Source organism: Talpa occidentalis, unplaced genomic scaffold (assembly GCF_014898055.3).
Source record: "Talpa occidentalis isolate TD23 unplaced genomic scaffold, MPIMG_talOcc4v2.1 talOcc4.8, whole genome shotgun sequence".
In the NCBI taxonomy this organism is placed as follows: Eukaryota; Metazoa; Chordata; class Mammalia; order Eulipotyphla; family Talpidae; genus Talpa; species Talpa occidentalis.
In genome coordinates, this window is record NW_023605194.1 from 108,566,349 (window position 1) to 108,591,778 (window position 25,430).

At 47.9% G+C, this 25,430-nt stretch overlaps 1 protein-coding gene and 1 long non-coding RNA gene across 5 annotated transcripts in view; one reads left to right on the top strand and one right to left on the bottom strand.

Moving 5' to 3' along the window:
* The window catches only part of NR3C2 (nuclear receptor subfamily 3 group C member 2), a 290,543-nt gene extending 267,286 nt beyond the window's left edge, over positions 1-23,257 (top strand). The window contains exons 9-10 of the mRNA XM_037497992.2: positions 710-867; positions 23,070-23,257. Of these exons, the coding sequence (XP_037353889.2) occupies positions 710-867; positions 23,070-23,225 (314 nt within the window). The 3' untranslated portion in view covers positions 23,226-23,257. The remainder of the gene's footprint in view (positions 1-709; positions 868-23,069) is intronic.
* LOC119234905 (uncharacterized) lies at positions 16,150-24,865 on the bottom strand. Of its 4 annotated transcripts, XR_008549933.1 has the most exons (6): positions 24,314-24,865; positions 22,946-23,964; positions 19,302-22,112; positions 18,644-18,792; positions 18,458-18,563; positions 16,150-18,316 (listed from the first exon to the last, which is right to left on the bottom strand). It is a non-coding gene; the product is annotated as an uncharacterized LOC119234905 (long non-coding RNA). The 4 variants fall into 4 exon arrangements; XR_005122707.2 differs by having other exon boundaries at positions 18,644-18,786; positions 19,302-23,964; XR_005122708.2 differs by having other exon boundaries at positions 16,150-16,642; positions 19,302-23,964.
* Positions 24,866-25,430: the final 565 nt, after the last annotated feature.

The window sequence follows — 25,430 nt, forward strand, 5'->3', positions numbered from 1 at the left end:
GAGCCTCCATTGCATTTGCCCGTTGCACACACAAACCAGTGCTCAGCCCCACTGAGGCTGGGGGTGGGGAGGGCACATGACAGCACCCCCAGGCTCTTGTGACCCTAAAGCACAGAGAATCGAAGTGGTGCTTTGCATGTACCTCTTCTTTCCTTGGCAGACAGCCAGTTTCTGTCTTTGATATTTGAACTTGAATATGAAGGTGTTGCCTTTTAATTCTAGTCCCAGCTAGGACTGTGGGCTCTTGCAGTTGTGCTGGAAAATCAAAGCATAGTTTCCTACCTCTGAGGTATTGACAAGCCAGGATTCATAAGGCGCTGTGATGACAGGCCACAAGGCAATGTGGTGTTGTGGTTAACAGACAGGCTTTGGAAACAGAAAGACCTAGGTTTACAAACCCCTTCTGTGCCACCCACTTACTTTGTCCTTGGGCAAGAGTATAAACCTGCAGTCTCTACTTTCCTCATCTACGAAAAGAGAATAATACGTTGGTTATGTCATAACAGGCTCACGTATGCAAAGTATATGTACAGGCACCAGTTTGCCAGTGGATAATTCTCTATTAACTCATCAGAGACTCAGTGCCAATGTGGTTTGAGCCTCACAAGCTCAAAAGAAGTTGCTAACCTAAACTGCATCAACCTAAACTGCCAAGATGCTAAAGCTGTTTTCCATCCTGGGAATTTACATGCGCATGTTCCTTCAACAGTTCCAAAGGATGGCCTCAAGTGCCAGGCTGCATTTGAAGAAATGAGGACAAATTACATCAAAGAACTGAGGAAGATGGTCACCAAGTCTCCCAACAATTCTGGGCAGAGCTGGCAGAGGTTCTACCAACTGACCAAGCTGCTGGACTCCATGCATGACGTAAGTAGCACCCCTGGGTGCCTGTTAAATCAACACTCACACACCACTGACCAAACAAAACCAGAGAGTTGAAAAGAAGGGGGTGAATTCTCCGTCGGACAGCGATGAGAGGTAAGAACTGATTAGGAAGGAAATTCTCCTTCAGGTCACAGGTCACCTTTGAAACAGACCTCGTTGAAAGGCCGGGGTGTGGCTCTTGTCCTTTCTGAGCAGGGTCAGAGAAATGCGCCCCGCCAAGGAGAAGGCCTGGGCCCCGGGCAGGGAAGGCCCCAGATCTGCTACAGGTGTCAGGTCGAGTTTCACATTTCTGCTGCAATTTAGGGGATGCTGCTGAATGAAAATGTTTGCTTTAGCATTGCATAAATAGTGTCCGTCTTCGACAGCGGCTCATCTAATAACCCAATCTTTCACAAACATTATTAGTGGTCCAGGGCCAACGTGGGTCCTCTCAGTCTTGGCCAAATTTTGAATCCTATATTCATCCTTCTTCACGGGGGTTGCCTTTCTTGTCTTGGGTAAATATAGAAAGTAAATTCTGAGCTGGCTTCTCATCGAGTCAGTTGTGGAGGGCATGGAGGGGTTGTAGTTTCTACCCAAGAGTGATCCGGGTGACGGGCTGTTGTCAGGACAATGCTCTTCTCGTCACACTTTGCAAGCAGCGCCTCCAGGTCAGCCTCAAAATACATGGTGACCCTTTGATGCTTTCTGTGGGAAAATGTGTTGCCCAAGTTCAGCCCAGAGGATTTGTTTGAGAAATTCTTTTTTTTTTTTTTTTTTTTTTTTGGTATTTCTCTCTTGTAAAGGAAAACGCGGACAGCCCGGTGACCCATCCTGGGTGGCCACACCAGGGGTGGGGCGGTTTCCACCTCTGGGGGTTTGTCTGTGCTGGTGGGATGGGATGGGCCACGTCTGTGGGTGATGGAGAAAACAGCATAGCTTCCAGCACGTGCACTGAAGACCGCGGTGCCCTTCAGCTTGACCTTGGCTTTCTTGCACTTTCTGTGTGATGGAAGCTTAACTCCCTTGCGAGTTGAGCGGTAGTGGCCTGAAGAGCATGATTTAGTGGAAAGTCTTAGGAATAAGATTTGATGGCAAACAAGATGGGGGACACAGCAGACTGGTCCCCACGACCGCAGGCACTTAGAGCATCCCAGACTGTGATGCAGTTGGCATCACCACACGTGACCGGAGGCGACACAGTAGAAGCAGTTTGCATGGGACAGAAGTCAGAGCGTGTTTCCTATGATTTTCAGGGTGTCCCTTCCTTAAGCGGAGCAGCAGGGTGGAGATTCCGAGGCCACCCCGATCCCTGTGTAAACCATCCTCTGAGTGTCTTTTCGGTTTTCTTTTCATCAAGCTATAACGGATGCACAGTAAACGGAATGTATTTAAAGTGTCCACTTGGAGAACTTTGACACACACATCTACACAACCAGCAACTCATCTGTCCCTTACCCCAAAAGTTTCCTTGGGCCCCTTTTAGCCTTTCCTGCTCCCTCCTGACCCCCGGTTGCTTTCTCTATCCCTTTCTGACACTGTCGATGGTGACATAGACTCTGGCTTTTCAGACCAGCGGATCGTGCAGATGCCACCCTTTTTGGCCTGGCCTCCTGACTTTGCATGACTCTCTTTTGAGAGTCCTCCACGCCGGCGCGCGTATCCCAGCTCCCTCCTCTCTGTTGCTGAGTAGCACCCATTGCATGGGTGGCCCACGTTCCGGCAGTCCCGACACCTGTGGTGGGCATCTGGGTTGGTTCCAGGTTGGAGGCTGCGAGTGCCCGATTCGTCCTTACGTGGGCGAACGCCTGATTCCTAGGGTAGGTGTGGTTTTATTTTCCACGAGGCTGCCAGCGTTTCCCCAAGGACTCATACAAGCATACGTTTGCGTGAAAAGCATGAGAGTTTAGACAGACCCACATCTGGTGACACTGGGAATGGCTGATCTTTCTAGATTTAACCGTTCTAATAACCCCGGCTTTCATCTGCTGGCCCCTCGGGATTAATGGTCTATTCGTGTGCTTTTTTGCCATTTTTACAGCATCTTGGCAAAGAATCTGTTCTTTTCTGAACTTGGAGTGCTTGTTTTTCGCTCATTGTGCAGTTTCAAGGGTTCCTTCTATATTCTAGATACAAATTCTTAGTCAGGTACAGGATTTGCAAGTGTTTCTCCCAGACAGTGCCTTATCTTTTCATTCTCTTAACAATGTCTTTTGAAGGGCAGGGCTTTTCAAGTTTAATAAAACCCAATTGATTTTTTTTTTCCTTTTGTGAATCACGTCTTCCTCATTGTATCCGTGAAAGCCTCATCTAAACCAATGTCACCAACCTTTCCCTGCGTTGCCTTCTAGAAATCAGTTTTTCGCGGAAAGGGAGTGTATCGAAAAGTGTTTGTTCATCTCTTGTTTTCCTGAGCATTTGTGATGGTTTCTGGTGGACAGTAAATCCATTCCATCTTACTCCACCTTGACAGAAAGGGGAACATTTTGGGGGGAATCGATGGAATCCTTTTCATTTTAAAATCTTTATTTGCCATCATCAGAAATATTTGATCTTAGAAGTAGCCTCACACAGGCATCTCGAATGCTCTATTTATATTCCTATTCCAGACAGAACATTGAAAAATGCATTGTAAGTCTAGAGGGACCTTTCTAGCATTCACGCTTACTCAGACTTGAGACTGCCTACAGCTTTTTCATTAAAGTAAATTAGTGAATCAACATTTGTAGAATCTTCTTCCAGGGAACAAAGCGCTCCACAGCGCCTGCTCGGAGCCTGGCGCTGGTCACCTTGTGGGGAAGGAGCATTTGTTCCGAAAGCCCCTGGAAATAAACCTGTGGGTGCACAATGATGTTCTCCTTAAATGCTGTGCCCAGTACGCCGCCATGCAGGGCACAGCAGCGCCAAGATGAGTAAGAGGAACATTCTCTGAGAGAACAGTCAGGTATTTGGTCACCATCTTGAATGAATCATCAACCCTGAACATCAGCTTTCCCCAAATTACTCTTCAAGAAAGCAGCTGTGGCCGGGCTCCCCGACATGGCTGTGTTTTTGCTTGTACCTGTGCGTCGTGCGTGAAGCGCGCAGATCCCCTTCTCCAGAGAGACTCGGCAACTCAGAGTCATTTCCTCGCGATTACTGGGGCGGCAGTTCCCTAGATTGAAGCAGCGCGTTTCTAATGAATTTATGGGCAACTTCTATGCATCTGTAGAAACGGAGGACTATTTATGTTATGATCAGTGTGTGGAGCCGCTAGTAAATCCTGAGTGATGACATGAACAGTATTTCTTACAGGCAAGATTTGCCCTTTTTCTATTCAGTCCTTTCAAGTCATACATTGTAATGCACTTTACTTCAGAATAGACGCTTAGCACAACGGAGCCCTCGCCTAGCAGCACTGGCCACGCTGCAGAGGCTGCAAATGTGACCCGGACCTGCCCTCAAATGCCTTAGATTCCAGGGAGGTGGCTGGTGCGTAAAGCAAAGTGACAGGTGCCAAACGTACTCACTGGGGCTAGGGGACCTTTGAGAGCACACGTGTGCACCTCCATTCATTGTCATTCATTCGTTCATCCACGTCCACAAGCCCCTGCTGTGGTCCAGGAGAACACCCTCCTCAGGACCCCGCTTGTCCGCCCCAGGAGGCCATGCATCTCATCCAGTGAATACTCTGGTGCCTCGGCACGCCAGCCGGGCAGGAGGGGGAGCCTGAAGCCTGGTCCCTGGAGCTCTCAGTCTGCCCAGGGCACCCAGCTCCGCTCACAGCTCTGCAGGGCAGTGTGCTGAGACTCCTGGCGAGGGCTGCGCACCGTGAGCTGTCAGCTCACTGACAGAGCCAGCTGGGCCGGGTAGGGGCCCTGGGGCTTCCTGGGGTGTCAGAAAGTCTTTACTTAAAGGAAGAGGGGACAGAGGCCAGCAGCAATCTGTTAGTCTGGAATCCTCTGGAATCTCTGCCCAGGGCTCCCGATACCACCCTTGTGATGAGGTGGGCCTTGGAGGTTGTGCCTTCTCTTTGGAGGTCAGAAAACTATTATCTAGGAACATTAAGGCAGCTGCAGCCCTGTCCATACTCCTTGGGCTCTTCCCTGGCATCCTCTGGAAGAGCTTCTGTGAGGGGCAGGGGACTTCGTGGAAGGTGGGCAGCGAAGCAGGTGTTTTCAACATGTCCCAACACAAGATGGAGACTCTGCCTGAACAGGGGCTGAGCAGGCGCCATCTGGAGGCTCCTGTTTCTGCGGGTGATGGTGAAAGTGGGGTCAGAACCTGCCCGGGCCCTGGGCTGGCACTGGCCTGTCGCTCGGCTGGCCTCTGTGTGGCCGGGCACTCCTCTGAGGGACCCGTGGTGGCATCTGGCTTCCTGTCGCTGCACAGGAAATGGCTCTTCCCTAGCAGGGCTCAGGACCCAAGGCTCCCCTTGGGGGTGGGTGGTGAGGACAGGTCCCTGGCCACGCAGCACACGCTTCCCTGCACTCAGCAACTGCCAATTCCTTGGCACAGCAACCAAAGAAGAGAGGTGTCTCAGGCAGTCACGATGGTTAATACACTGTCTTGAGAGTCTCACCACTCATTTAATTAGTGGGTGCTTTTGTATCCAGGCCATGGTGGTGGCAGTTTCCACTCTGATGGCACCATAGGTGGTTTGGAGCGAGGTCCATACCTATTTTAAGCAGTGTGGCTGCCTCCTCCGGTGCTCCCCTGCCGCCCGCCCCCACAACACGCTGCGCAAGCCACTGGCTTTCACAATGGATTTTGTTCTGTGTCTATTTCCGGTTGGTGTCACCCTAGAAAGAAGTTCTGAGGCCAAAACAGGAGCCCACCATGGGAAGGTGACTGCTGGGGACGACAGAAGAGCCTGGCCAGGGCGGAGGCTGGGGCTGCTCCCCCTGTATCTCAGGTTACCACCCTCGGTCTCCCCATCTGTAAAGTGGGAATATTGCTCCTTATTGGGCATTTTGAGAAGTGAGTGAAGTAGCACAGGCACTGAGGCCTCCACCACATGACCAGCTCCGAGTAGATGTGGGCCCTCTGGTCCGCCTTTTCCCACATGTCTGAGTCCCCAAGAGCCTCCATCAGCATTTTTAGCTACTTTTGAGCACAGAAACGCCCAGCAGGTGCATGGCATGCGTGTTCCAGCACAGAGAGAGTTTGCTGCAGACGCCGGCAGGTGATGAGGTGGTCTTCAGGCGGATGGGGGTCAGTGAGGATGGGGGTCAGTGAGGATGGGGGTCAGTGAGGATGGGGGTCAGTGAGGATGCGTGTCGGTGAACTGAAAACCCAGCGGATGGTAAAGACAGGCCACACTGCAGCAGTCGGGGGGGAGAACTTTCCCTTATGTCCTGTGTTACTTCAGGCGGCCGTTCAATGAGCTGACTTGGTTCTCTACCTGTGATAATGCGTGCATTGCCGGCCATACTGTGAGTGCGTGTGTGCATGCATGTGCATGCGTGTGTGAGAGAGAGAGAGAGAGATTGAGATCCAGATTCAAAGCCACATTCTATCTCACTGAGCAAAACTAGTTAACAGAATTCCTAGCAGTGTTCTTCTGCCTTCTTTGACAAGGCCATGACTAAGAACGATTCTAAATAAAGGCAGATTTGTTTATCTCAGAGCCAGCGAACTGAGCAGAGCCTTGTATCTCCCAGGGCACTGGAGGGAGGAAAGGATGCTCCTCCCCAAAAAAGAAATCTTCCTAAGGGGGTAGATGGAAAAGAACCCAGAGTACACTGATAACTGACGTGGTGGGTCTTGCTCTGCACCCAGTCGGCGTAACCAGCGGGAGGGGCCAGGATGAATGACCTGCAGGGTCGCTCTGCGTGCCCAGCTGGCAGCGGCTGGCATGCGCATGTGCACATTTCCCAGTGAAATTTGCAGGGTAGAGCGAGTTCCCAGTGCAGTGCCCAGGGTGAACTGTGCCCCTGACTGCTTATTTTCATTTCAATCATTTGTGGGGTTTGTGTAGTTGAAAAGAATGCGTCCAGTCTATTTTAAACATGGGGGACGTGGGGGGGAAAAACAGGTCAAGAGTCTGTTAGGCCAAGACGCATAGACGGGGAGGTGGAGGTCACGTGGTGACCTCAAGGAAGGGAGAATTTTGTTGCCTCCAGGAGGCTCGAGGCTCGGAGAGGACTGGAGGGCAGGGGATGGGGAAGAGGAAGCGCGCTGTGAGCCACGCTAAGGAAGCTGCTGGGGGGTTTCAGTGCCTTTGCAGAGAACCTAGAGCTGCTCCCTCCAAGACAGGCTGTTTACGTTGAGATTAATTAAAAGTAAAACGCGCAGTCGCGCTGTGGTCGCACGAGCCCGATTCAAGTGTCGGTAGCTGCGTGGGGCCGCCCCAGGGCACCTCTCACCGGCAGGAGAGGGGAGCCAGGGCCGGCTGAGGTGCTGGCATCCAGGTACGACCTGGGGGGCTGAGGTAGAGCAGGGCTGGGGGGTGGTGCTCAGAGCTGGGATTGGCAGTGCCGTCATGATGGAAAGGAGGTGGGGGCTGAGCTGGGAGGGAGCAGCTCTTAGATGACCCCCAGGATCCAGAGGGAAGAGCCCGACCTGGTGGCACCAGCACGGAGTAGGAGACCCAGGGGGGAGCTGGTGGGGAGAGGTCCTGGATTTGAGTGCCCTCCGCACTGCCAGGTCCACCCCACAGGGGCTCTGGAAGTGCAGGAGGGGGGTGTCGACGCAGACTTGGGGGCTCAGTGAGTGGGTGTCCACCAAGCCTGGGAGAAGAGGGCCTCTCCCGGCACGGCGAAGTGAGAAGAAAGCAGAGAACTAAACCCGGAGGAGAAAATGGCCAGTGGGCCAGCGGCCAGGAGGCGCCTGCAGAGAGCACGCAGGGAAGCCGCTGTGAAGCGAGAGGAGCAGCAAGAGGGACACAGGGGCCAGCTAGGAAAGTGCCCCCACTGTGCAAATGAGGGGTCAGAGAGCAGGAGCTGCAGAGAGGTCGGGGCACATGCTCTGAAGACTGTTCAGTAGCTTAGCAACAGGAGACTGTCGGGATAAAAGCTGGTCGATCCCGCGGCGTGGACGCTCTGGGTTTCCAAGAACGGGATCCGCGGAGCAAGAGGTCAGTAGAAATGGTCGCAGGACTGCCGGGGCACGCGTGTCAGCGGGCACACTGGATGTGAAGGAGAAAAGGCAGTGCTTGTGCTTACGGGATTAAGTGCAGGACAGAAATGACAGTAACGAGCAAAAAATGATCCTTGCAAATGACCCCAGGTGAACTATATCCCCGACAGGATCCAGGTCTGGGTCATGCTGTATTAGTGCAAGGTTTATTACACACTGTGTGTGTGTGTGTGTGTGTGTATACTACACGCATATGTGTGTGCTACCTACAGATACGGAGATGTGGACACAGCGCAGGGAGATATCCAGGTGTGCAGACATGGTCCCGTGCGGGCGTGTGACTAGGTCAGGACAGACACCGAATTTGGCATCGAAGGCAGCCAAGAAGCCTCCGAGCTCATCTTGCATCCCAGCTCGTGATGGTATTAGTGACGCTGGACCCAGGTCCTTTCTCACCCAGCGCTTTTGCATCACACTCGTTATCATGACGGTGAATTTCCACTTGCAGCCACGGAACTTTGTCCTCATTGTTTTTTCTGGGTTGGGCGTGGCTTTCTGTGACTAAAGGTAAAATCTGGGTTATTTCTTGACCTCTTTGGGAAAGATTGGTTTGAAACATTCACATAGTTTCAGTGGTTAATGTTCACACTATTAAAAGCAGTGCTTTCAGCTGCTGGTCCATAACCAGGTAATAGCCTTAGGGGTGGTTGGATTAGATTTTAGGGAAATGAGGGGAAATTCAAATTAGGAGTTTTGTTATTCATTTTTGAAATTGTTGTAAAATGCAGACAGAAAAATGCACGACTTTAACCATTTTTAACTGTAAAGTGCCGTCACATCAAGTAAATTCACATGCTCGCACATCCAGTCTCTAGAATCTTCATCTGGCAAAACTGAATTTCCAGACCTTTTTAACAGCGTGCGGTTGCCCCCCCCCCCCCAACACCACCACCATTCACTGTCTCTGTGACTCTGACTGCTCAGGTGTGTGAACGTAGAACTTATGCAGTATTTGTCTTGTTGAGACTGGTTTATTTCACATAGGGGAAGGACCTTCAGGTTCATCCGTGTTGTCACGTGTGTCGGAATTTCCTTCCACATATATAGCACATTTTGTTTTATCCATTTATCTGTCAGTGGGCACTTAGGTTGCTTGTATCTCTTAACTGCGGGAGCAGCGCTGCTTGGAATACAGGTGTACAGCTTGTCTCTGAGACCCTTTTTTTCCATTCTTTGGGTGTATCCCTAGAGGTAGATTGCATGCTGGATCATACGGTCATATATTTCTAGTTTAACCTTTTCAGGAACCACCAAAAGTTTTTCCCCCACAGTTTTTTTGGTGTTCCCACAATCAGGACACAGAGTTTCCAGTTTCTCTACATCCTTTCGAACTTGTTATTCATTGTTGTTGTTGTTGTTGATAGCAGTCGCCCTCCTGGGTGTTAACATGATCTCTCATTGTGGGTTTGATTTGAGTTTCCCGAGGATTAGTGAGGTTGTACACCTTTTCGTGTGCTTATTGCCACTAGTTTCTTAGAGAACTGTCTATCCTAGCCCATTACCCATTTTTTAAGTTATTTTGTCATTGTTGAGTTGCAGGAATTCTTTATATACTGTGGCTATGAACCCCTTATTCAGATGCATGATTTGCAGATATTTTCATGGGCTTTGTTTTGGTGTCAGCATCTTTCTCTTATGAGCATATAATGATGATAATAGTCTGTTGCTTTAAATCCTGGACTGGCAAAATTAAAAGTTGTGTGTGATCCCAATTTATTTAAAGGGAGGGAGCCTTTCTTAGGATTAGAACTCTCTTGACTTCATTACTAATTGAAATTAATAAGGTGCCTGTCCATGGAATGTAAGTCATTGTTCAGTGCTAGTTTTGAAATTCTGTTAAGTGAACAACTTTCATAAAAATTCTGGGGAAAAACTAGGGCCTTCTGTGCATTTCACCACCACCTGAATCTACAAGATTTGTGATGCTGGAGGGTGAACTTGCTGGAAGAAACAAAATATCAGGTAGAACTACTGCAAGTCTGGTCCTAGAAGCCCTTCTCAGAGAAAATCACATCTAAATCTAACCTGACACACAGGAAGCTCTTCTTAATCTGATATACATCTAGGGAAGATGCTGGAAAACTGCCTCATTGTCTAACACCTGTGTCAATATATCCCTCCTTCTTATGCAGCCTAAATCCCTCTTCTTATGATATAAAATAACTATATAATACCTGGGATTTACTTAGTGCCTTTCTTCCTAAGTCCTGTCATTAAATCCTTCTAATATCTCCATGAGACAAGGAGGAGTAAATATTACTATTTACACTTAATCACCTCACCGTAAGTCCTTTCTCTCTAAGAAGTGAATAATAGCAATATTTACTCATATTTTCACCCTTTTTAGGGAGAAAAGAATTAAGACAGTGATTAAGTGCATTTTCCCAGGTTCACAAGTGAGGCGGGGCCCCAGGGCAGGAGCGGTGGAGAGAAGTGGCACCTGTGGGAGAGGCTGGTTGCAGAGCCAGCCCCTCCCCACCCTGACTGCGCCAGCATGGCGCCCCTGGTGGAGGGGTCCGGGGCGTGACATAAGGCTCTTCTGCCACCATCTTGAAATTCTTAGCAAACTTCAAATAAGAGACCATGCATTTCCATGTGCATTCATTGGCAGCCCATCCTGGGCATAGTATAATCTATTTAAAATCATGGTGACTAGAGGAGCTGATGAGCGTGAAGAGCAATTTGCAACACCAGCACACTGTGCAGATGTGTCTTGGGAAGAAGGTGGCAGGGGTGGGACAGCCAGACAGCTAAAGTGGAGGAGGAATAGAATGGGAGGACACGAGATGCATCCATACACTGCAAAGGAGCCTTAAACTTAAGCCTCATGGGACACACCAAGAGGGAAGACTTGCTGCATGTGGGAGATGTTGTGAAGCAAGAGGAAAGAGGACAATAATGATCAGTGCCATGATTTTAACTGACTGAGATTTAAAAGGGTAGGAAGATGCTGGCTGAGCAATTTTTTTTTTGATCAAGGTCATGGTTCAGGGGCCCAGAAAATGTGTCTGGTTACAGTGCACATAGTCAACCCTCGTTATTTACAGATTCTGTATTTACAAATGCGCCTGCTAGATCAAATGTATTTATAGCCTCCCAATCAATACATGAGCACTTTCACACTCATTCACAGACACATAGAGCAGCAAAATATTTGCGTCATCTAACATGATGTTTCCAGCTGGGGTCAAACAAGGTGATGGGCTGCCTTCTTTCTCAGCTCTCACACTGCAAATATGCATCCTTGGCCATCCTCGGTGGAATGCTGGTTGTTTTTATATTTTTAGATTTTTATTGGTGACTTTGTTGTTAAAATGGTCCCCCAAATGTAGTGCTCATGAAGTGTCTAGTGTTCCTAAGTGCGAGAAGGCTGTGGTGTGCCTTATGGAGAAAGTGTGTCTGCTAAGGTTCCTGTAGAGTTTATAATGTTGTTGCCCATACGTTCAGTGGTAAGAAATCAGCAATGAATGTTAACAAGGCGCCATTATACAGAAACCCACATATTATGTTCTGATCGTTTGATAAGAATGTTGTGACCAGTAGCTTGTGGGACTCTAGCCCTGGATTCCCCTACGAGCAAAGGGTTGAATATCTGCTCAGGCACTGTTCCCAGTGGCTTTATGGAACCGGCCGCCATGGATAGTGAGTCAGCTGTAAATGTATGACACCTACAAGGACTATAGGTTCGAAGAGAATGACTCTAAGGAACAGTCAAATAAAAGGAAGACCCAAGAGATGGTGTATCTCCATTTTAATGACAAATTCTGAAGCATTTCCTAAAGGTTCAGGGAATCTATAGACACACTGTTTGGAAGGCCAGGTCTAGGTGCCGCCATATTTGATTTCACACTGTCTTTTTCCACAGTTCATTACTTCCGAAGTCAGGAAACATTTTATGCTTGATTTATACATTTTAGCAAACAACCAAAACCTGTTCCCCATATACTGTTCACCTTGTCACAGGCCCCGGCTCTGCCATTGGGGATGGAAGCAGCCATCGGTATCTAAGTGACAGAGCATGGCTATGTCCCAATAAAACCATTCCTTTTAATTCCCACATCAAAAACTATTACTTTGGACATTTTTTTGACCATTGAAAACTTCTGTAATTTTTTTCCATTTTTAAAATAGTTATTAGGCCAGATTTGGCCTGCACACCATAGTTTGCCAGCCCCCCAAACTGCCTTCATTCACTAGGACCACAGGGACAAGGAAATAAATGCGACCACCTTGTCCCTACTGAATTCAAGGCTGCTGCCCCTGACCTGCCGGGGGGGCCCCCATTCCTTGGTGTTTCTTTTCTTTCGGAGGCTGAGACAAGGATTTAAGTTTCAAATCTTCATTTAACCCGATATTAAAGTTAGTAACTTATAAACATGAATTGGTGTAGATTTTTACATTGCTCAGTTTAGTGTACATTTGCAAGAAGGATCTAGAAAATATTGAAAACAAAATTAGGAAAAGTTCATACTTCTATATACAGTAACATGCCAATGCGTTTCAAATACAACCCTTTCATTAGAATTCCTCTTTTCAGCAATGTTCTAATTATCCCTTTATCTTTAAGCTCTACTTTCTCCTTTTCCATTGTGTCATTTTTCTTTGTGTTTTTTACACATACAATAGACTTTATTCACAAGGAGGCGGAGCTGCGATCTGGAACAGGGCTGGTAATACAAGGAAACTTAAGCGGGGGGAAATTAAATAGATTTAAGTACAAAAAAAATTAGAAGGAAATTGAACCCATCTTGCTTAGCACAGCATCCAAATAACCTATTTGGAAGGTTTAATACTCATCACTGACCAGAATCAATGACTAGTGTTGAATTTATTATAAAAATGGTAATGAGGGACAAGTTAATGTGACATCAGATAACAATCAAGTGCTAATTTCTGGGAGCAGGCGTGAGTTTTCAGAAATACCCTTGGTTTTTTATGCGATGGTGTACAACACCCACTTCCACCCCAGCAGCCTGTCCACTCCTGGACTGCGGGTCTGGCAGGCCTCCCAAGTGAGCACACTGGACCCAGCCCTGGGGGGCCACGGGGCAACCCTCCCTCAGGAACCAGGCAGCCTCGCCTCAATGGACCAAGTGACAGGGTCGAACCCCCTGCCTGGAGGGCCGTGGCTTTGCTCACCCTCATGGGAGGGCTCCCCACATGCTGAGCTCCCATCAGAGCCAGCAGACCAAGGAGGCTCGTGTCCTGCTGCAGGGACACACTGAAGCCAAGTGGCCCCTGTCCATGGGCCTGCCTGGCCCTGAGCAGAGGACTGCAGTCTCTTAAAAAGGGGAATCAGTAAGACCCCCTTCCAGATGGCAGCTTGACGTCAGAGCTAACACAGAACCCGAACTTCCCATTAGTTATCCAGATGGCTCCCCGGCCTAACTTAGCTGGATGCACTGAACTTGCTCCCTATTAAACTTTTGACCAAGAAGTGCCTTTTGCTGTGCATTGAAAAACCAGCCTTTTTAGATAGTTTACTGACAGTATCTTTTTTATTGCAGTGTAATTGACATGGTGTAAGTTTAACATATACAACATGTTGATTTATACTTAAAAAACGATACATGGATATACTGTAGTACCACTACATAGGGTTAACACACCTTTTTTGGTCACATCATGTGTGTCCGATGGTGGGAACAATTCAAATTTAGCCTTAGCAACAGTGAGGTTTACAGCATTGTGTACATCAGATCTCCAGGATGTATTTACCTACTGATGGCAAATTTTTCCCTTAAATATCTCCCCACTTCTACCATCTTCCAAGGCCCTGGTAACCACCATCTTAGTCTCTGTCTCTGTGAATTAGGCTGTTTCAGACTCCACCTGTGGGACTTGTCTCTCCCTACCTGACTTAGCTCACTCCAGGTAACGCCTCAAGGTCCACCTAGGTTGTCACCCGTCACAGGGTGGGATTTCCTTTCTCAAGGTCAAATAATACACCGTTGTGTTTGTGTATAAGGCATCTTCTCTGATGGGCGCTAAGGCTGCTGCCTTATCACAGCTATTGTAACCAACGCTGCACTGAACACAGAGTGCAGATATTTCTTCAGTATCCTCTTTCCATTTCCTCTAGAGAGAGGCCCATGGCTGGATCATATGGTGTTCTATTTTTAATTTTTTGAGGAACTTCCCTGCTGTTTTCCATGCATAGTGGCTTAACCAATTTGCATGCCCACTAACAGTGTGCCAACTGTTGCACTTTCTCCATGTAGCTGCCAACGCTTATCTCTTCTTGATGACATCCTACCAGGTACGAAGTGATACTTCATTATGGTTTTGATTTGCATTTCCCTTATCACTAGTGATGCTGGCTGTTTTTTCAGGTACCTGTAGGCCATTTGGATATCTTTATTGGAAATATTTCTGTCTAGCTTCTCTACACACTTGTTAATCAGATTGCTTGTTTTTGTGTTAGTGAATTGCATAAATTCTTAATAGTTTACAATTATTTTCTCCCAGCCTGTAGGCTGCCTTTCCATTTTCTGTGTGTGCTGTGCTGTTCTTTTAGTTTGACATAGTCTTGTTCATTGAGTTTTGTTGTGTTCTGGTGTCATTGCCAAGACCAATGTCAAGAAGCTTCTTTCCTGTACTTTCTAATTAGTATCCATTCTGAGTTACTTGCATGAGTCGTGTGAAACAGGGGTTCCAGCTCAGTTTTCTTTATGTGGTTATCAAGTTTTCCCAACACCATTTGTTGACGAGATTATCACCCTTTCCCTATTCTTAGCTATCTTATCTAAGATGACCTTAAATGTAAGGAAAGAGTTCTGAGCTTTCTATTCTGTTCCAAAAGTCTGTCTGGTTTTGTTTTTTTTTGTTGAGGTCACATCGGTTTATAATGTTCTGTAAATTTCAGATGCACATTATAATTTCACATCTGTACACTTGACCCATCACCGGATATACAATCGACCCTTCCCCCTGGTAATCACCAGTCTGTTCTATTCTTTGTTTCTTAGAGTTTGTTTTGTTTATTCTTTTTAAATTCCACTGACAAATATATTTGTCTTTCTCCATCTGACTCAGTTAACTTAGCAGAATACCCTCAAGGTCCATCCCTATTATCATAAATAGCAAGACTTCATTCTTCTTTTATGTCTGAGTAGCCCAGACAGTGAGACTCTACTGTGCTATATATATCACAGCAGCCTTGTTCATGCCCCAACAGCACTTAAGTAGTTTTCATATCATTGCTATTGTAAATGATTCTGTCATTAAAATATACATCTTCAAATTAGTATTTTCATACTCTTTGCAAAAATCTCCAGGGTGGACTAGCTGCATCAGATGGTATTTGTACTCTTAATTTTTGGAGAAATTTCCACACAGTTCTCCATAGTGGCTATACTAATTTACATTCCCACCAACAGTGAATGAGTTCCCTTTCTCCGCATCCTCTCCCATACTTGTTATTTCCTGTCTTTCATATAATAGTCATTGTAATTTCCGTAGTAATTATTGATGTTGAATGTCTTATGTGTTGTCTTTGGAAAAATATCTATTCAGGTCCTCTGCCTAGTTTTTAATCACAATTTTGTTGTTGAGTTCTGCGTTCTTTATAGATTTTGGGTATTTACCACTGATTGGAAATATGATTTGCTAGTATCTGTCACCATTCAGGCAGTTGCCTTTTTGTTGTGATGATGGTTTCATCTACTATACAGAACTGTTTTAGTTTGATGTAGTCCCCATTTGTTTACTTTTGCTTCCCTTGCCTTGCCATTGGAGTCAACTCCACAACAACTTCATTAAGCCCAATGTCAAGGAGCTTATTGCCTATATGCTTTTTTCTAGCTATTTTATAGATTTAGAATCTCTGTATGTGATGCAAGACAGTAGTCTTTTTTTTTTTTTTGTATGTACCTGTTCCACTTCCCCAGCACTATCTGTTGAAGAAACTGTTCTTTTCCCATTGAGCGTTCATGGCTATCAACTGACTTTACTTGAGTGTATTGTTATGCCAGGACCATATTCTTCTAAGCGTGAGGCTTCCACCTTTGTTTTGTTTTGTTTTCTATTTCTGTGAAAAATGCTTTAGAATTTTGCTATTTATTTGTTCAAATTGATTTGTCCAAGACTGTTTTGCTAGGTTCTAGAAATTTACCAATACAGTCTTGGACAAATCAATTTGAACAAGTAAATAGCAGAATTGCTGGTCTATATTTTTTAAAGAAATATGTAGTTTCTTATTATCCTTTGTATTTCTGACTGGAGTCTTTTGAGTCTATCTAAAAAAGGTTTGTTTATCTATTTGAAAAACCAGCTCATAGACTAGATCAATGAACTGTTTCCACTCTGATCTTTGTTATTTCTCTAGTTCCTTGAAGTACAAAGATAGATTGTTCATTAGAGAGCTTTTAAATTTTTTATTGCCATGAAATTACATAACCTTTTATTATACCCAATATTTCCTTAATATAGTTAGGCAGTCTAATATTGGCTGTAAATATATTTACAATTGTTATATCTTCTTGATTAATTGGTCCCTTTATATAGTGGCCTTTGTCTTGTTACACTTTTGGCTTAAAGCTTACTTTGATATAAATATAGCTAATACCTTGTCTTCCACTTGCATGGCTAGCTTTCTGCATCCCCTTCATGTCCAGCCTATGTGCATCCTTAAAGATGAAGTGAGTCTCTTGTAGAGTGACTGAAAGAATAAAAATAATAATGCCCAACTATGTATCTTTCAGTTCATTAACTCAAGCATTTACATAGTTATTACTGATATGTAAGGACTTATTAATGTCATTTTTAATCATTGTTTTTCCCGTTTCTGCTCAAGGTTTTTTGCCTCATAGTTACCGTGAGGCATACATAAGACATCTCGTAGAAAAAACATTTCAATTTTAAGCTAATAGCAACTTAACTTTGATCATCTATACTCCTTATACCCCCTTTTATATTTCTGATGTCATGATTGACTGCTTTTGTGGTGCGTTCATTAGACATTACAGTAGCTACACTTGTATGTTTTCATGTCACTGATCAGTGTCTTTCATTTCAACATAAACTTTAGCACTTCTTGCAAGGCTGGTCCAGTGGTGATGAACTCCATCGCTTTTTCATGTCTAGGGAAGTAGTTTTCCTGCATCTCTGGAGGATAATTTTGTCAGAGTATTCTTGGCTCATAATTTTAATGTCAACACTTTGGAATATAACATTCCATTCTCTTCTGGCCTGTAGAATTTCTGCTGAAAATCTGGTAGGCTAAGAGGGGTTCCTTTATAGTTACAATCTCTTTCTCCCTTCTTTTTCAGTTGTTTATCTTTGGGATAATCTATTAGCTTTATGAACCCAGATGTCACATTCTCTCCCCAGACTTAGGAAGTTCAGTCATTTCTTAAGCTTTCTGCCCCTCTTCTTTCTCTGGTATCCCGGTTCTAATATTCTGCATGTATTGTATATTCCATTCTTTTCCTCTACCTGGGCTATTTCAGAATTCCTATCTTCCCCTTGTTCTACTCATATGCTCTCTGTTGCATTTTTTATTTCATTCCATTGAGTTCTACAGTTCATTCTTTGCGTCTCAGGTATGCAGAATGACTATCTTTTGGTGATACCCTAACTCGATTTTTCATTTCACTTACGGTTTTTTATTGCTTCCACATTGAAAGTAAAAGACACTTTAAATCTTTGCTGGTTGCCTTCAGATGGGGTCAGCTCCTCACCGGTGCTGTTACTAGCTAGGATTTTCTCTGCCTTGGTAGAGGTCCACTGTCCCACCGTGACAGAATTCTTAAGCAAGTTTCCCATGCAAATAACATATCTGTAATCTGTATCTGAGCTCTCCAATATTCTTGGTAGGTGTGAGCCGTCAAGGTTCTGACTGGCTTCTGCCATGTGAAGTGAACAAAAGAAATGTTTCTGAAACTCAAGAACTTTCCCTTGCTCCTTACACCTCACCGGACTAGAAACCTCTCTTCCACTTTCCAAAAGGTGGCGCTACAGCTCTAGTCTGATTTACCCTTGCTCACCCTGGACCTTGCGCTCAGTGTCGCGGCGCCGGCAGGCCTGGTAGGGAGGGACCCACGAGTGGACTTCTGCTGAACACAGCGGGAACCATGTCCCATGAAGGCCCTTTGCTGTTCTCGGTCTCCTCCAGTCACGGAGGTCCGCCGTCTCTAGGGAGGCTGGGCACCCGCTTACTGTTCTTTCCCGGTTGCAGAGGTGACTGCTGCGTGCTGCCTGGGCAGAGCTGTGGGGACAGCGCTGGTAAAGTTCTTCTGACTCTCGCTGCTGCGTGCATGCTGGGGTCTCTCCTCAGGAAGGATGGTCTTCTGTGATCTCTTTATTGCCTCTGGCAAGACTCTCCAGATTCCCCCTGTCAGCGAGAAGATAGGTGTTGCCCCACTGATTTAACATCCTGCCTCTCTGACCTGCCCCACTGGCACTTTATTTTGTGGATGTCTAGTTCTTCGTTGAAAAAAGGAGACAAAAAAAGGGAAGTGTTGTGCTGACATACCTCCCTGCTGGTATCTTTCTGGTGCTTTTCCTCTTAGATGCCTCTGGACTCTCCTGCCAGGAGCACTCCGGGTTGGCACTGTGGGTTCAGGCTTTCTGAGGGCAACCTGCAAGGCAGTCATAGTATAACCTTGTGTGTTCCTCTGGGTGTAGAAACAAACAATATTCAGTTTGGGGGCTCTGTTACCTTTGCACCATGTTACCATCCCATACAGCAGACTTTATGCACGCTGGGCTGGGGCTTTGATCAGGGTTGACTCCATGTGTCATCCTTGCACGGCCCTGTCCTGTGCTGCAGGGACACCTGGAATACGTGACTGCCGGCCTCTTCTGTTACTGTCAAGGATTTAGAGCTGAAGCTTTATGTATCTTTGCCCCTAGCCAGGGAGCTTCCAACCTCCCCTTCCCGCCCACCCCACAATGTTCATTTCAGTCAAAAACTGGGTCCTGGTTAGAACATGCAGGAGTGAGCAGAGTCCTGTGGAGGTGAGTAGGTGTTGGCAATAGCGGGACTCCCTCCAGGTGCTCCATCACCACTGGAGATTGTGTGACTTAGCGGTGCTGGGTCCTCCTGCTTATCAGGGAGCAGGGGAAAGGGATGGACAGTGCTTGCTCCTGTGCTGAATCCTTCCATCCCGGTGCCATCAGCCCTCCCATGACCTGCCAGGCTCCCGACAGCCGGTCAGGCTGGATAAATGACATGGAGCATCCAGCTCAATTTCTTGATACAATTTGTACAGAATGAAAAGTCAACACCCACGACTTTCTGTGACTCCTAATACCGTGGGACTCGTCTTACTGATTGTAATGAGGGTTCTTACCCCTCCACGAAGCCTGGCACTTACCAGGGAGAGCTAGTGGGCATCAGAGGGCTGAGCCGTTTCTCTTTGCCGTCCAGGAGTTTGTGCGGATGGAGCAGCAGGTGGAGCTTCTCCTCGCTGTGACTTCCTCCTCCCACCTCAGCCAGCCCCTCCAACCACCGTGAGCAGTGACCGGCGGGTGGCACGTGTGGGAAGTCAGGTTAAAACCCATCCTAAATGAGTCAAGAGCAAATCTTGGGGGGGGGGGGGGATGAAAAGGGTTAGCCCCACGAATTGAGTTCTGCTTGCTTGCTTACTTAGACGTCGACTGTCATTACCTGGTTTTTGCTTGACATTACAGTGAGAACTAGCCAATGCTGCCCTAAAAATAAAGCCTAAGATAAGCCACTCCCGAGCACTCACCTACACGCTTGGAAGTAGTCGGAGGAGCGAGGCCCCTCGCGCCCGGGCCAGGGAGGTGGGTCCTGCCCTCCAGGAACCTGCAGCGGTGAAGGGGTCCCCGTAAGACACGTGACCCACGCAGCGTAAATGTGGACGTGGGTCACCTGGTGAGTTCAGGGGTGAGGAAGGATTTTTCCAGACCAGGGCGCCCCATGAGCAGGGAGACGGCTACGGAGACCAGGGCATCGGAGGGGGAAAGGTGCCTGGAAAACCAGTAAAAGCAGCTGCAACTTGCATCTCCTGAGAGAGTGACCGAGGAAAAGGCTGGTTTCTCTCTGAGGGCTGTCCGCCTGTCCATGCAGAGATGTCTGTAAGGGGTTTACTTTGAGGGGCTGGGTTTGCCACCCACCTGCACCCCAGGACTCAGCTCTTCCCTGTTTTCTGGCTTCGTGGTAGGAATAGTGTTGGGGGTGCAGAAGTGTTTGGAGTCATGCAGAGCCCAGTCCTGCCTGAGAGGGGGTGCCTGGGGAAGGTATGTGCCCTGTACCCTTTGTGTACCGTTGCTTCCTGGATCCTCTGGGCTGGAGACCATGCTGGGTTCCTGGGTGGGTGCCCCGGCCTGGGGCTGACACCCAGCAATGAGCGGTGGCGGGGAGTGTGGCTGTGACAGCAGTTGGGCTCAGGAACCAGGGTCCATCCTGGCCGGTCAGTGCCACTGCTGCACCCCCTACCTCAGATACCTGCTAAGGGCCTGTGGGTCCTGTCCTGAAGGCTTCTGACCTGCTGGCCGGGTTAGCCGGAGGGCGCTGCAGGGCAGAACACTCCCCCTGCTCCCTTCCCCGGGTTTCATCCTCACTCAGGACCCATGAGCTGAGTCCTGCAGCGATTTTCAGCGTTGTCCCTGCTCAGTCAGGCTGTGCCCCCTCCGAGCCCCTAGGCAGCTGGCTGGGCTCGGCCTGTTCACATGGACCAGAAGTGCGGGGAGACGCCGCCCTGGCTCCGTTTATCAGTGTCTCCTGGTTGGTGCTCGCGCTGGGAGCTCCCCGGGGCAGCGCAGCGGTGGGGACAAGCCCCGTCCCCGTGCACGCTGCCTTGTGTGCAGCAACAGGTTTACTCTGCTTCTGCATGTGGGTCATTGTGTTTAACTGCAAAGCTGAAGTGCCCTGCCTGGCCCGTTTGTGGCGTTACTCGGACAGGTAGCAGGTGCCCTTTCCCAAGCTCCTGCTCCACTCCCTGCCCCCCCCAGCTCACCATCGAACCTGAGGCCGCAGGAGCAGGGTTTTGCAGTGGGGTCTGTACTCTCCCCAGGCCCAGTCCTGAGCAGAGGCTGGGAATCCGGACGGTGGATAAGGACCCTCGGATGCAGACATGCAGGGTGATACAGAAACTGATGCATACCCTCGGTGTAACGTTCTACAGCCCTGTAGGCACCCACGCAGATTTCTGGGGAAGGCGAATCCAGGTCCCCCATAGCGGGGGCCAGGGCTCTGTTCTCCCCCTTGAAGGGTGTGCCCCGCTGGTTGTGGCTCTACAGCTAGATAGGGAGACCCTGCATGGCTGGCTTTTAGCTCACAGCCAACTAAAGTAAAAGTGTGGGGGCTGGTCCTTAACCTCTTGTCTGGAAAGGCAAAAACAAAGCTCACCTGTCCCCACTGATGGGGGTGGGGGCATCAGAGGACGAAGTTGCATGAGGGTGAACGAGAACAGGTCTTACAAACTGGGTCCCCCGGAGAAAGTGGTTTGCGGCTGAATGAAGGAGTCTGGGGCAGTGGGAGGACAGAGCCAAAGTCGCACCCCAAAAGCACCTCTCAGCCTCTTAGACCCAACATCTGCTCAGCACGAGTTTCTGGCCAGTTCTCTGCAGCAGCCCTGGGGAGCGGATCCTCTTGATGCCCCCAGGTCACAGGCAAGGGGAGGGTGGCTACTTTGTGCAGAAGGCGCCTGCATGTCTCCCACCTTCCGTGGCCCAACGCCCCGGGTGCTAATTCTCTCTCAGTCCCATGAGCCCACACAAGGAGCCGCCACCCTGCAGGCTCATGTTACCCGGTGAGATTTTCTCAATTTCTGCTCCGTGCTAAAGGCCTTTACACTTCTTTCCTGCCTGCCTCGGCTTGCTAACTGAGTTTTTTCCTAAATCCTAAGGGAGGGTTACACTTGGTCTACAGAGAGATTCAGGGCAGGTCATGTTCACAGCAGGAAATGACCAGAAGTCACTCTCCCCAGAAGGACAGGGAATTAAGAAAAATTAGCTTGTTTCTCTTATTTGAAATCCTATTTCTAGGGAGTAGACTAGCAACTTGCGGTGCTGTATTGAATTTGGGGATCGCTTGGTTTTTAACTTACAGAATTGGGAGCAGTTCAGGCCCAGGAGGTTGAGAAAGGTCGTGGGGTCACCGTAGGAGAGTAGCCCAACAGGAGAGGTGTCCTTGATGCTTCCACGCTCTCGATGTCAGCCTGAAACAGAAAGTGGCCGAGAGTGGGTACGGGGATGTGGTGGGTATGTCTTCCTCCACATGCGTATCGGACTATTACTCAGCCCAGAGAAGGGAAGCCATTCCCTCAGGACAGCACGGATGGACCTCGAGGGTTATGCTAAGTGACAAACATCAAGAGAAAGACAGTGCCGTAGGAGCTCCTTCTATGTGGCGTCCAACGAGGACCAACCTGTAGCAACAGAGTAGAATAGTGCTTGCCGGGGGCCCGAGGAAGTGGTCAGAGATACAGGGAGTTCACACTGTTTGATAAGTCCTGGGGAGGTGGATACACAGCCTGGTGATCCCAGTTAACAAACCTGTATTATGTACGTCCACGGTGCTAAGTGAGCGCATCTTAAATGTTCTTGCCACAAAAGAAGTGGTTACGTGTCCCGGAGATGGTCGCTTGCCAGTTATTTTGCCCCCACTGTACTTCCATCACTCACACAACATGTATATAAATTATATCTCAAAAAGAAAGCAGCTGAGAAACCTCAGCCCTCAGCTCCTGGGGAGCCTGAAGGGGGTGGGGGGTGCCCCCACAGCTCATCTAGAGACTGTGGGATGTGCCAGCAAGGCCCACTGTCCTGCCCCTCACTCCTGGCTGCCCACCACCTGGCCCTCCACCCATCGCCAGGGGCCCAAGATACACATGTGCAGGAATGAGCTCTCGATGAGACCGCTGCAGGGAGCCCGCCACTGGGAAGGCTCACTGTCCCTGTTGTCAGTCCCAGACAGACAACTCTGGGCTCAGTCTGATTTGCACGAGATGCACACAACAGGCAAGGGAGCCCCTCCGCCTCGGCCCCTCACCTGTGTCCACTAGGCAGCTCCACAGACCTGGCCTCCTGGCAAGTTTCCGCAGCTCCTCGCGCAGACGCCGGAGGGCCGGGGCCGGAGCGGGGCCCTCGCCGCATCACCTCTCTCTCTCTTGCAGCTGGTGAGTGACTTGCTGGAATTTTGCTTCTACACCTTCCGAGAGTCCCAGGCGCTGAAGGTGGAGTTCCCCGCGATGCTGGTGGAGATCATCAGCGACCAGCTGCCCAAGGTGGAGTCGGGGAACGCCAAGGCCCTGTACTTCCACCGGAAGTGACACGAGACCGCCCCCCAGAAGAACTTTGCCTTAAGTTTCCCTGTGTTATTCCACACCCACGAAGGACCCAAGAAATCATATTTTTAACATGTGATGGTTGATTCTCACTCGTTCAGCAGTTTCTCAAGTTTAAAATCACGTCAAGGGTTTGGAGCCGGGAAAGCAATTGGACGTGGATTCGGCAACACCTGAGTGGTCTAAAGGACTCTTCCCTCTCCACTCCCAGCGCTTAGAAACTCGTCCCTGCTCCTCTGGATGAAAAGCCATATCTAGTCAATAACTCTGATTTTGCTATTTTAACAGATGGAAGTTTTAACTATGCCATGTAGTTTCTGGTATCGTTCGCTTGTTTTCAAAGGGTTCAAGGACTAACGAACTTTTTAAAGCTTACCCTTGGTTTGCACATAAAACGTATAGTCAATATGGGGCATTAATATACTTTTGTTATTTAAAAAAAAAAAACACACAAAACAGAAAAAATATATCCAGATACCTGTTGTGTAATAACAGAGCACGCGGCGTGGATTAGCGTTCTCTGAGGCTCCATTTGCCCACGACCTTCTGCATCACTGGTAGACACACCCCGTAGCGTCCATTTATTATTTAATTAGAATGGATAAAATGTTGAAACAAACGCCTTGGTTTCAATTTCTAGTATCTATTGTGTTGGCTTTACAAATAATTTTTTGCAGTCTTTTTGCTGTGCTGTACATTACTGTATGTATAAATTGTGAAGGACCTGAAATAAGGTATAAGGAACTTTTGTAAATGAGACACATACAAAAAAAAAAAAAAAAAAAAAAAAACTTTAATGGTTAATAGGATGAATGGAAAGTATTTTTGAAAGAATTCTATTTTGCTGGAGACTATTTAAGTACTATCTTTGTCTAAACAAACAAGGTAAAAAATTTTTTTTTGTAAAGTGAAATGTTCTGCATGCATCACGAACCGTTTACAGTGTATTTAAGAAAGGGAAAGCTGTGCCTTTTTTAGCTTCATTATCTAATTTACCATTTTACAGTCTCTGTTGTAAATAACCACACTGAAACCTCTTCGGTCGTCTTTAAGCCTTTCTACTTTTTCCGTACCTTTGTTTTGTCCTCGGTCTCCCGCTGGAGGTGTTGGGGGGACGTCACAGCAGGTCGGGTTCTGCTTCATCCTACTTCCATCAGGGAGCAAGGGGCTGGGGGCCTTGCAGCGCCCTGAGGTGTCACGTGACAAGACGCACGTGCCAGGAGGGCCCCCGCGTGCCACTGTGTGAGGTGCGGCTCCTCTTCCTTGTTCCTCAAGAGGCAGAATCAACCTGCAGAGAGTGAGACCTGGAGACCCCACGGCTCAGAGAGCACATGCTCAGCCCATTTCAAGAAAACTGAATTTTCTCCTTGGGGGGAAAAAAAAAATCCCATGCACTCTAGGTCAGTACAAGGTGAAAGGTTCACTTCTGGTCGTGGACAGGGGCTTGGTGCTCCCAGCACCGCACACGGGCACACACAGGCCCCTGCGGTGGCACCACCGGGGACACGCTGATGGGCCTGGGCCAGTCAGAGCAGTGTGGAGACCACACAACAATTAGAGGGTTTTTAGATTTTTAAAAGGTAGGTTTTAAAAAACATTTTATACATAAACAGTTTTGGGGGAAAAAAAAAAACCCTGCAGATCATATAAGCAAGACAGTGGCACTAAAATATTTTAATTCATCTGTTTGACACAGATGCAATTTACGGCTTTTCTCTCGCCCCAAATCACAAACCTGTATGTCTTTGGGGAAACTTTAACAATACGATTGCACTAAATAAATGACTCTGAATAGAGCCCAAATTAATCTTTGAAACGTGATGATAATCATCAGGTACTCAGTGAAAGCATAGTCTTTTCCAAACCTAAAAGCTGTACCTGGAGAAGCCCGAGGCAGGGAGAAGGCAGCGCTGGGACCGACACTCTTCTCCGGGGTTCACCACGCAGGCAACATGACCTTGTCTCAAAAGACACCTGCCTTATGCCAGGGGAAACCTGTGAAAGCTGCACTCAGAGGGAGGAGTTTTTCTTACATAATTTGCAACTTCAGGAATTTAATTTATAGGCAGATCTTTAAATGCAGTCAACTTAACATGCACAGCAATAGGAAAGCCGCACTTGGAAGGTGATAAATACACAGCATGCAGACTGGGTGTTTCTAGAAAAGAAATGGCTTACAAGAGCAACACT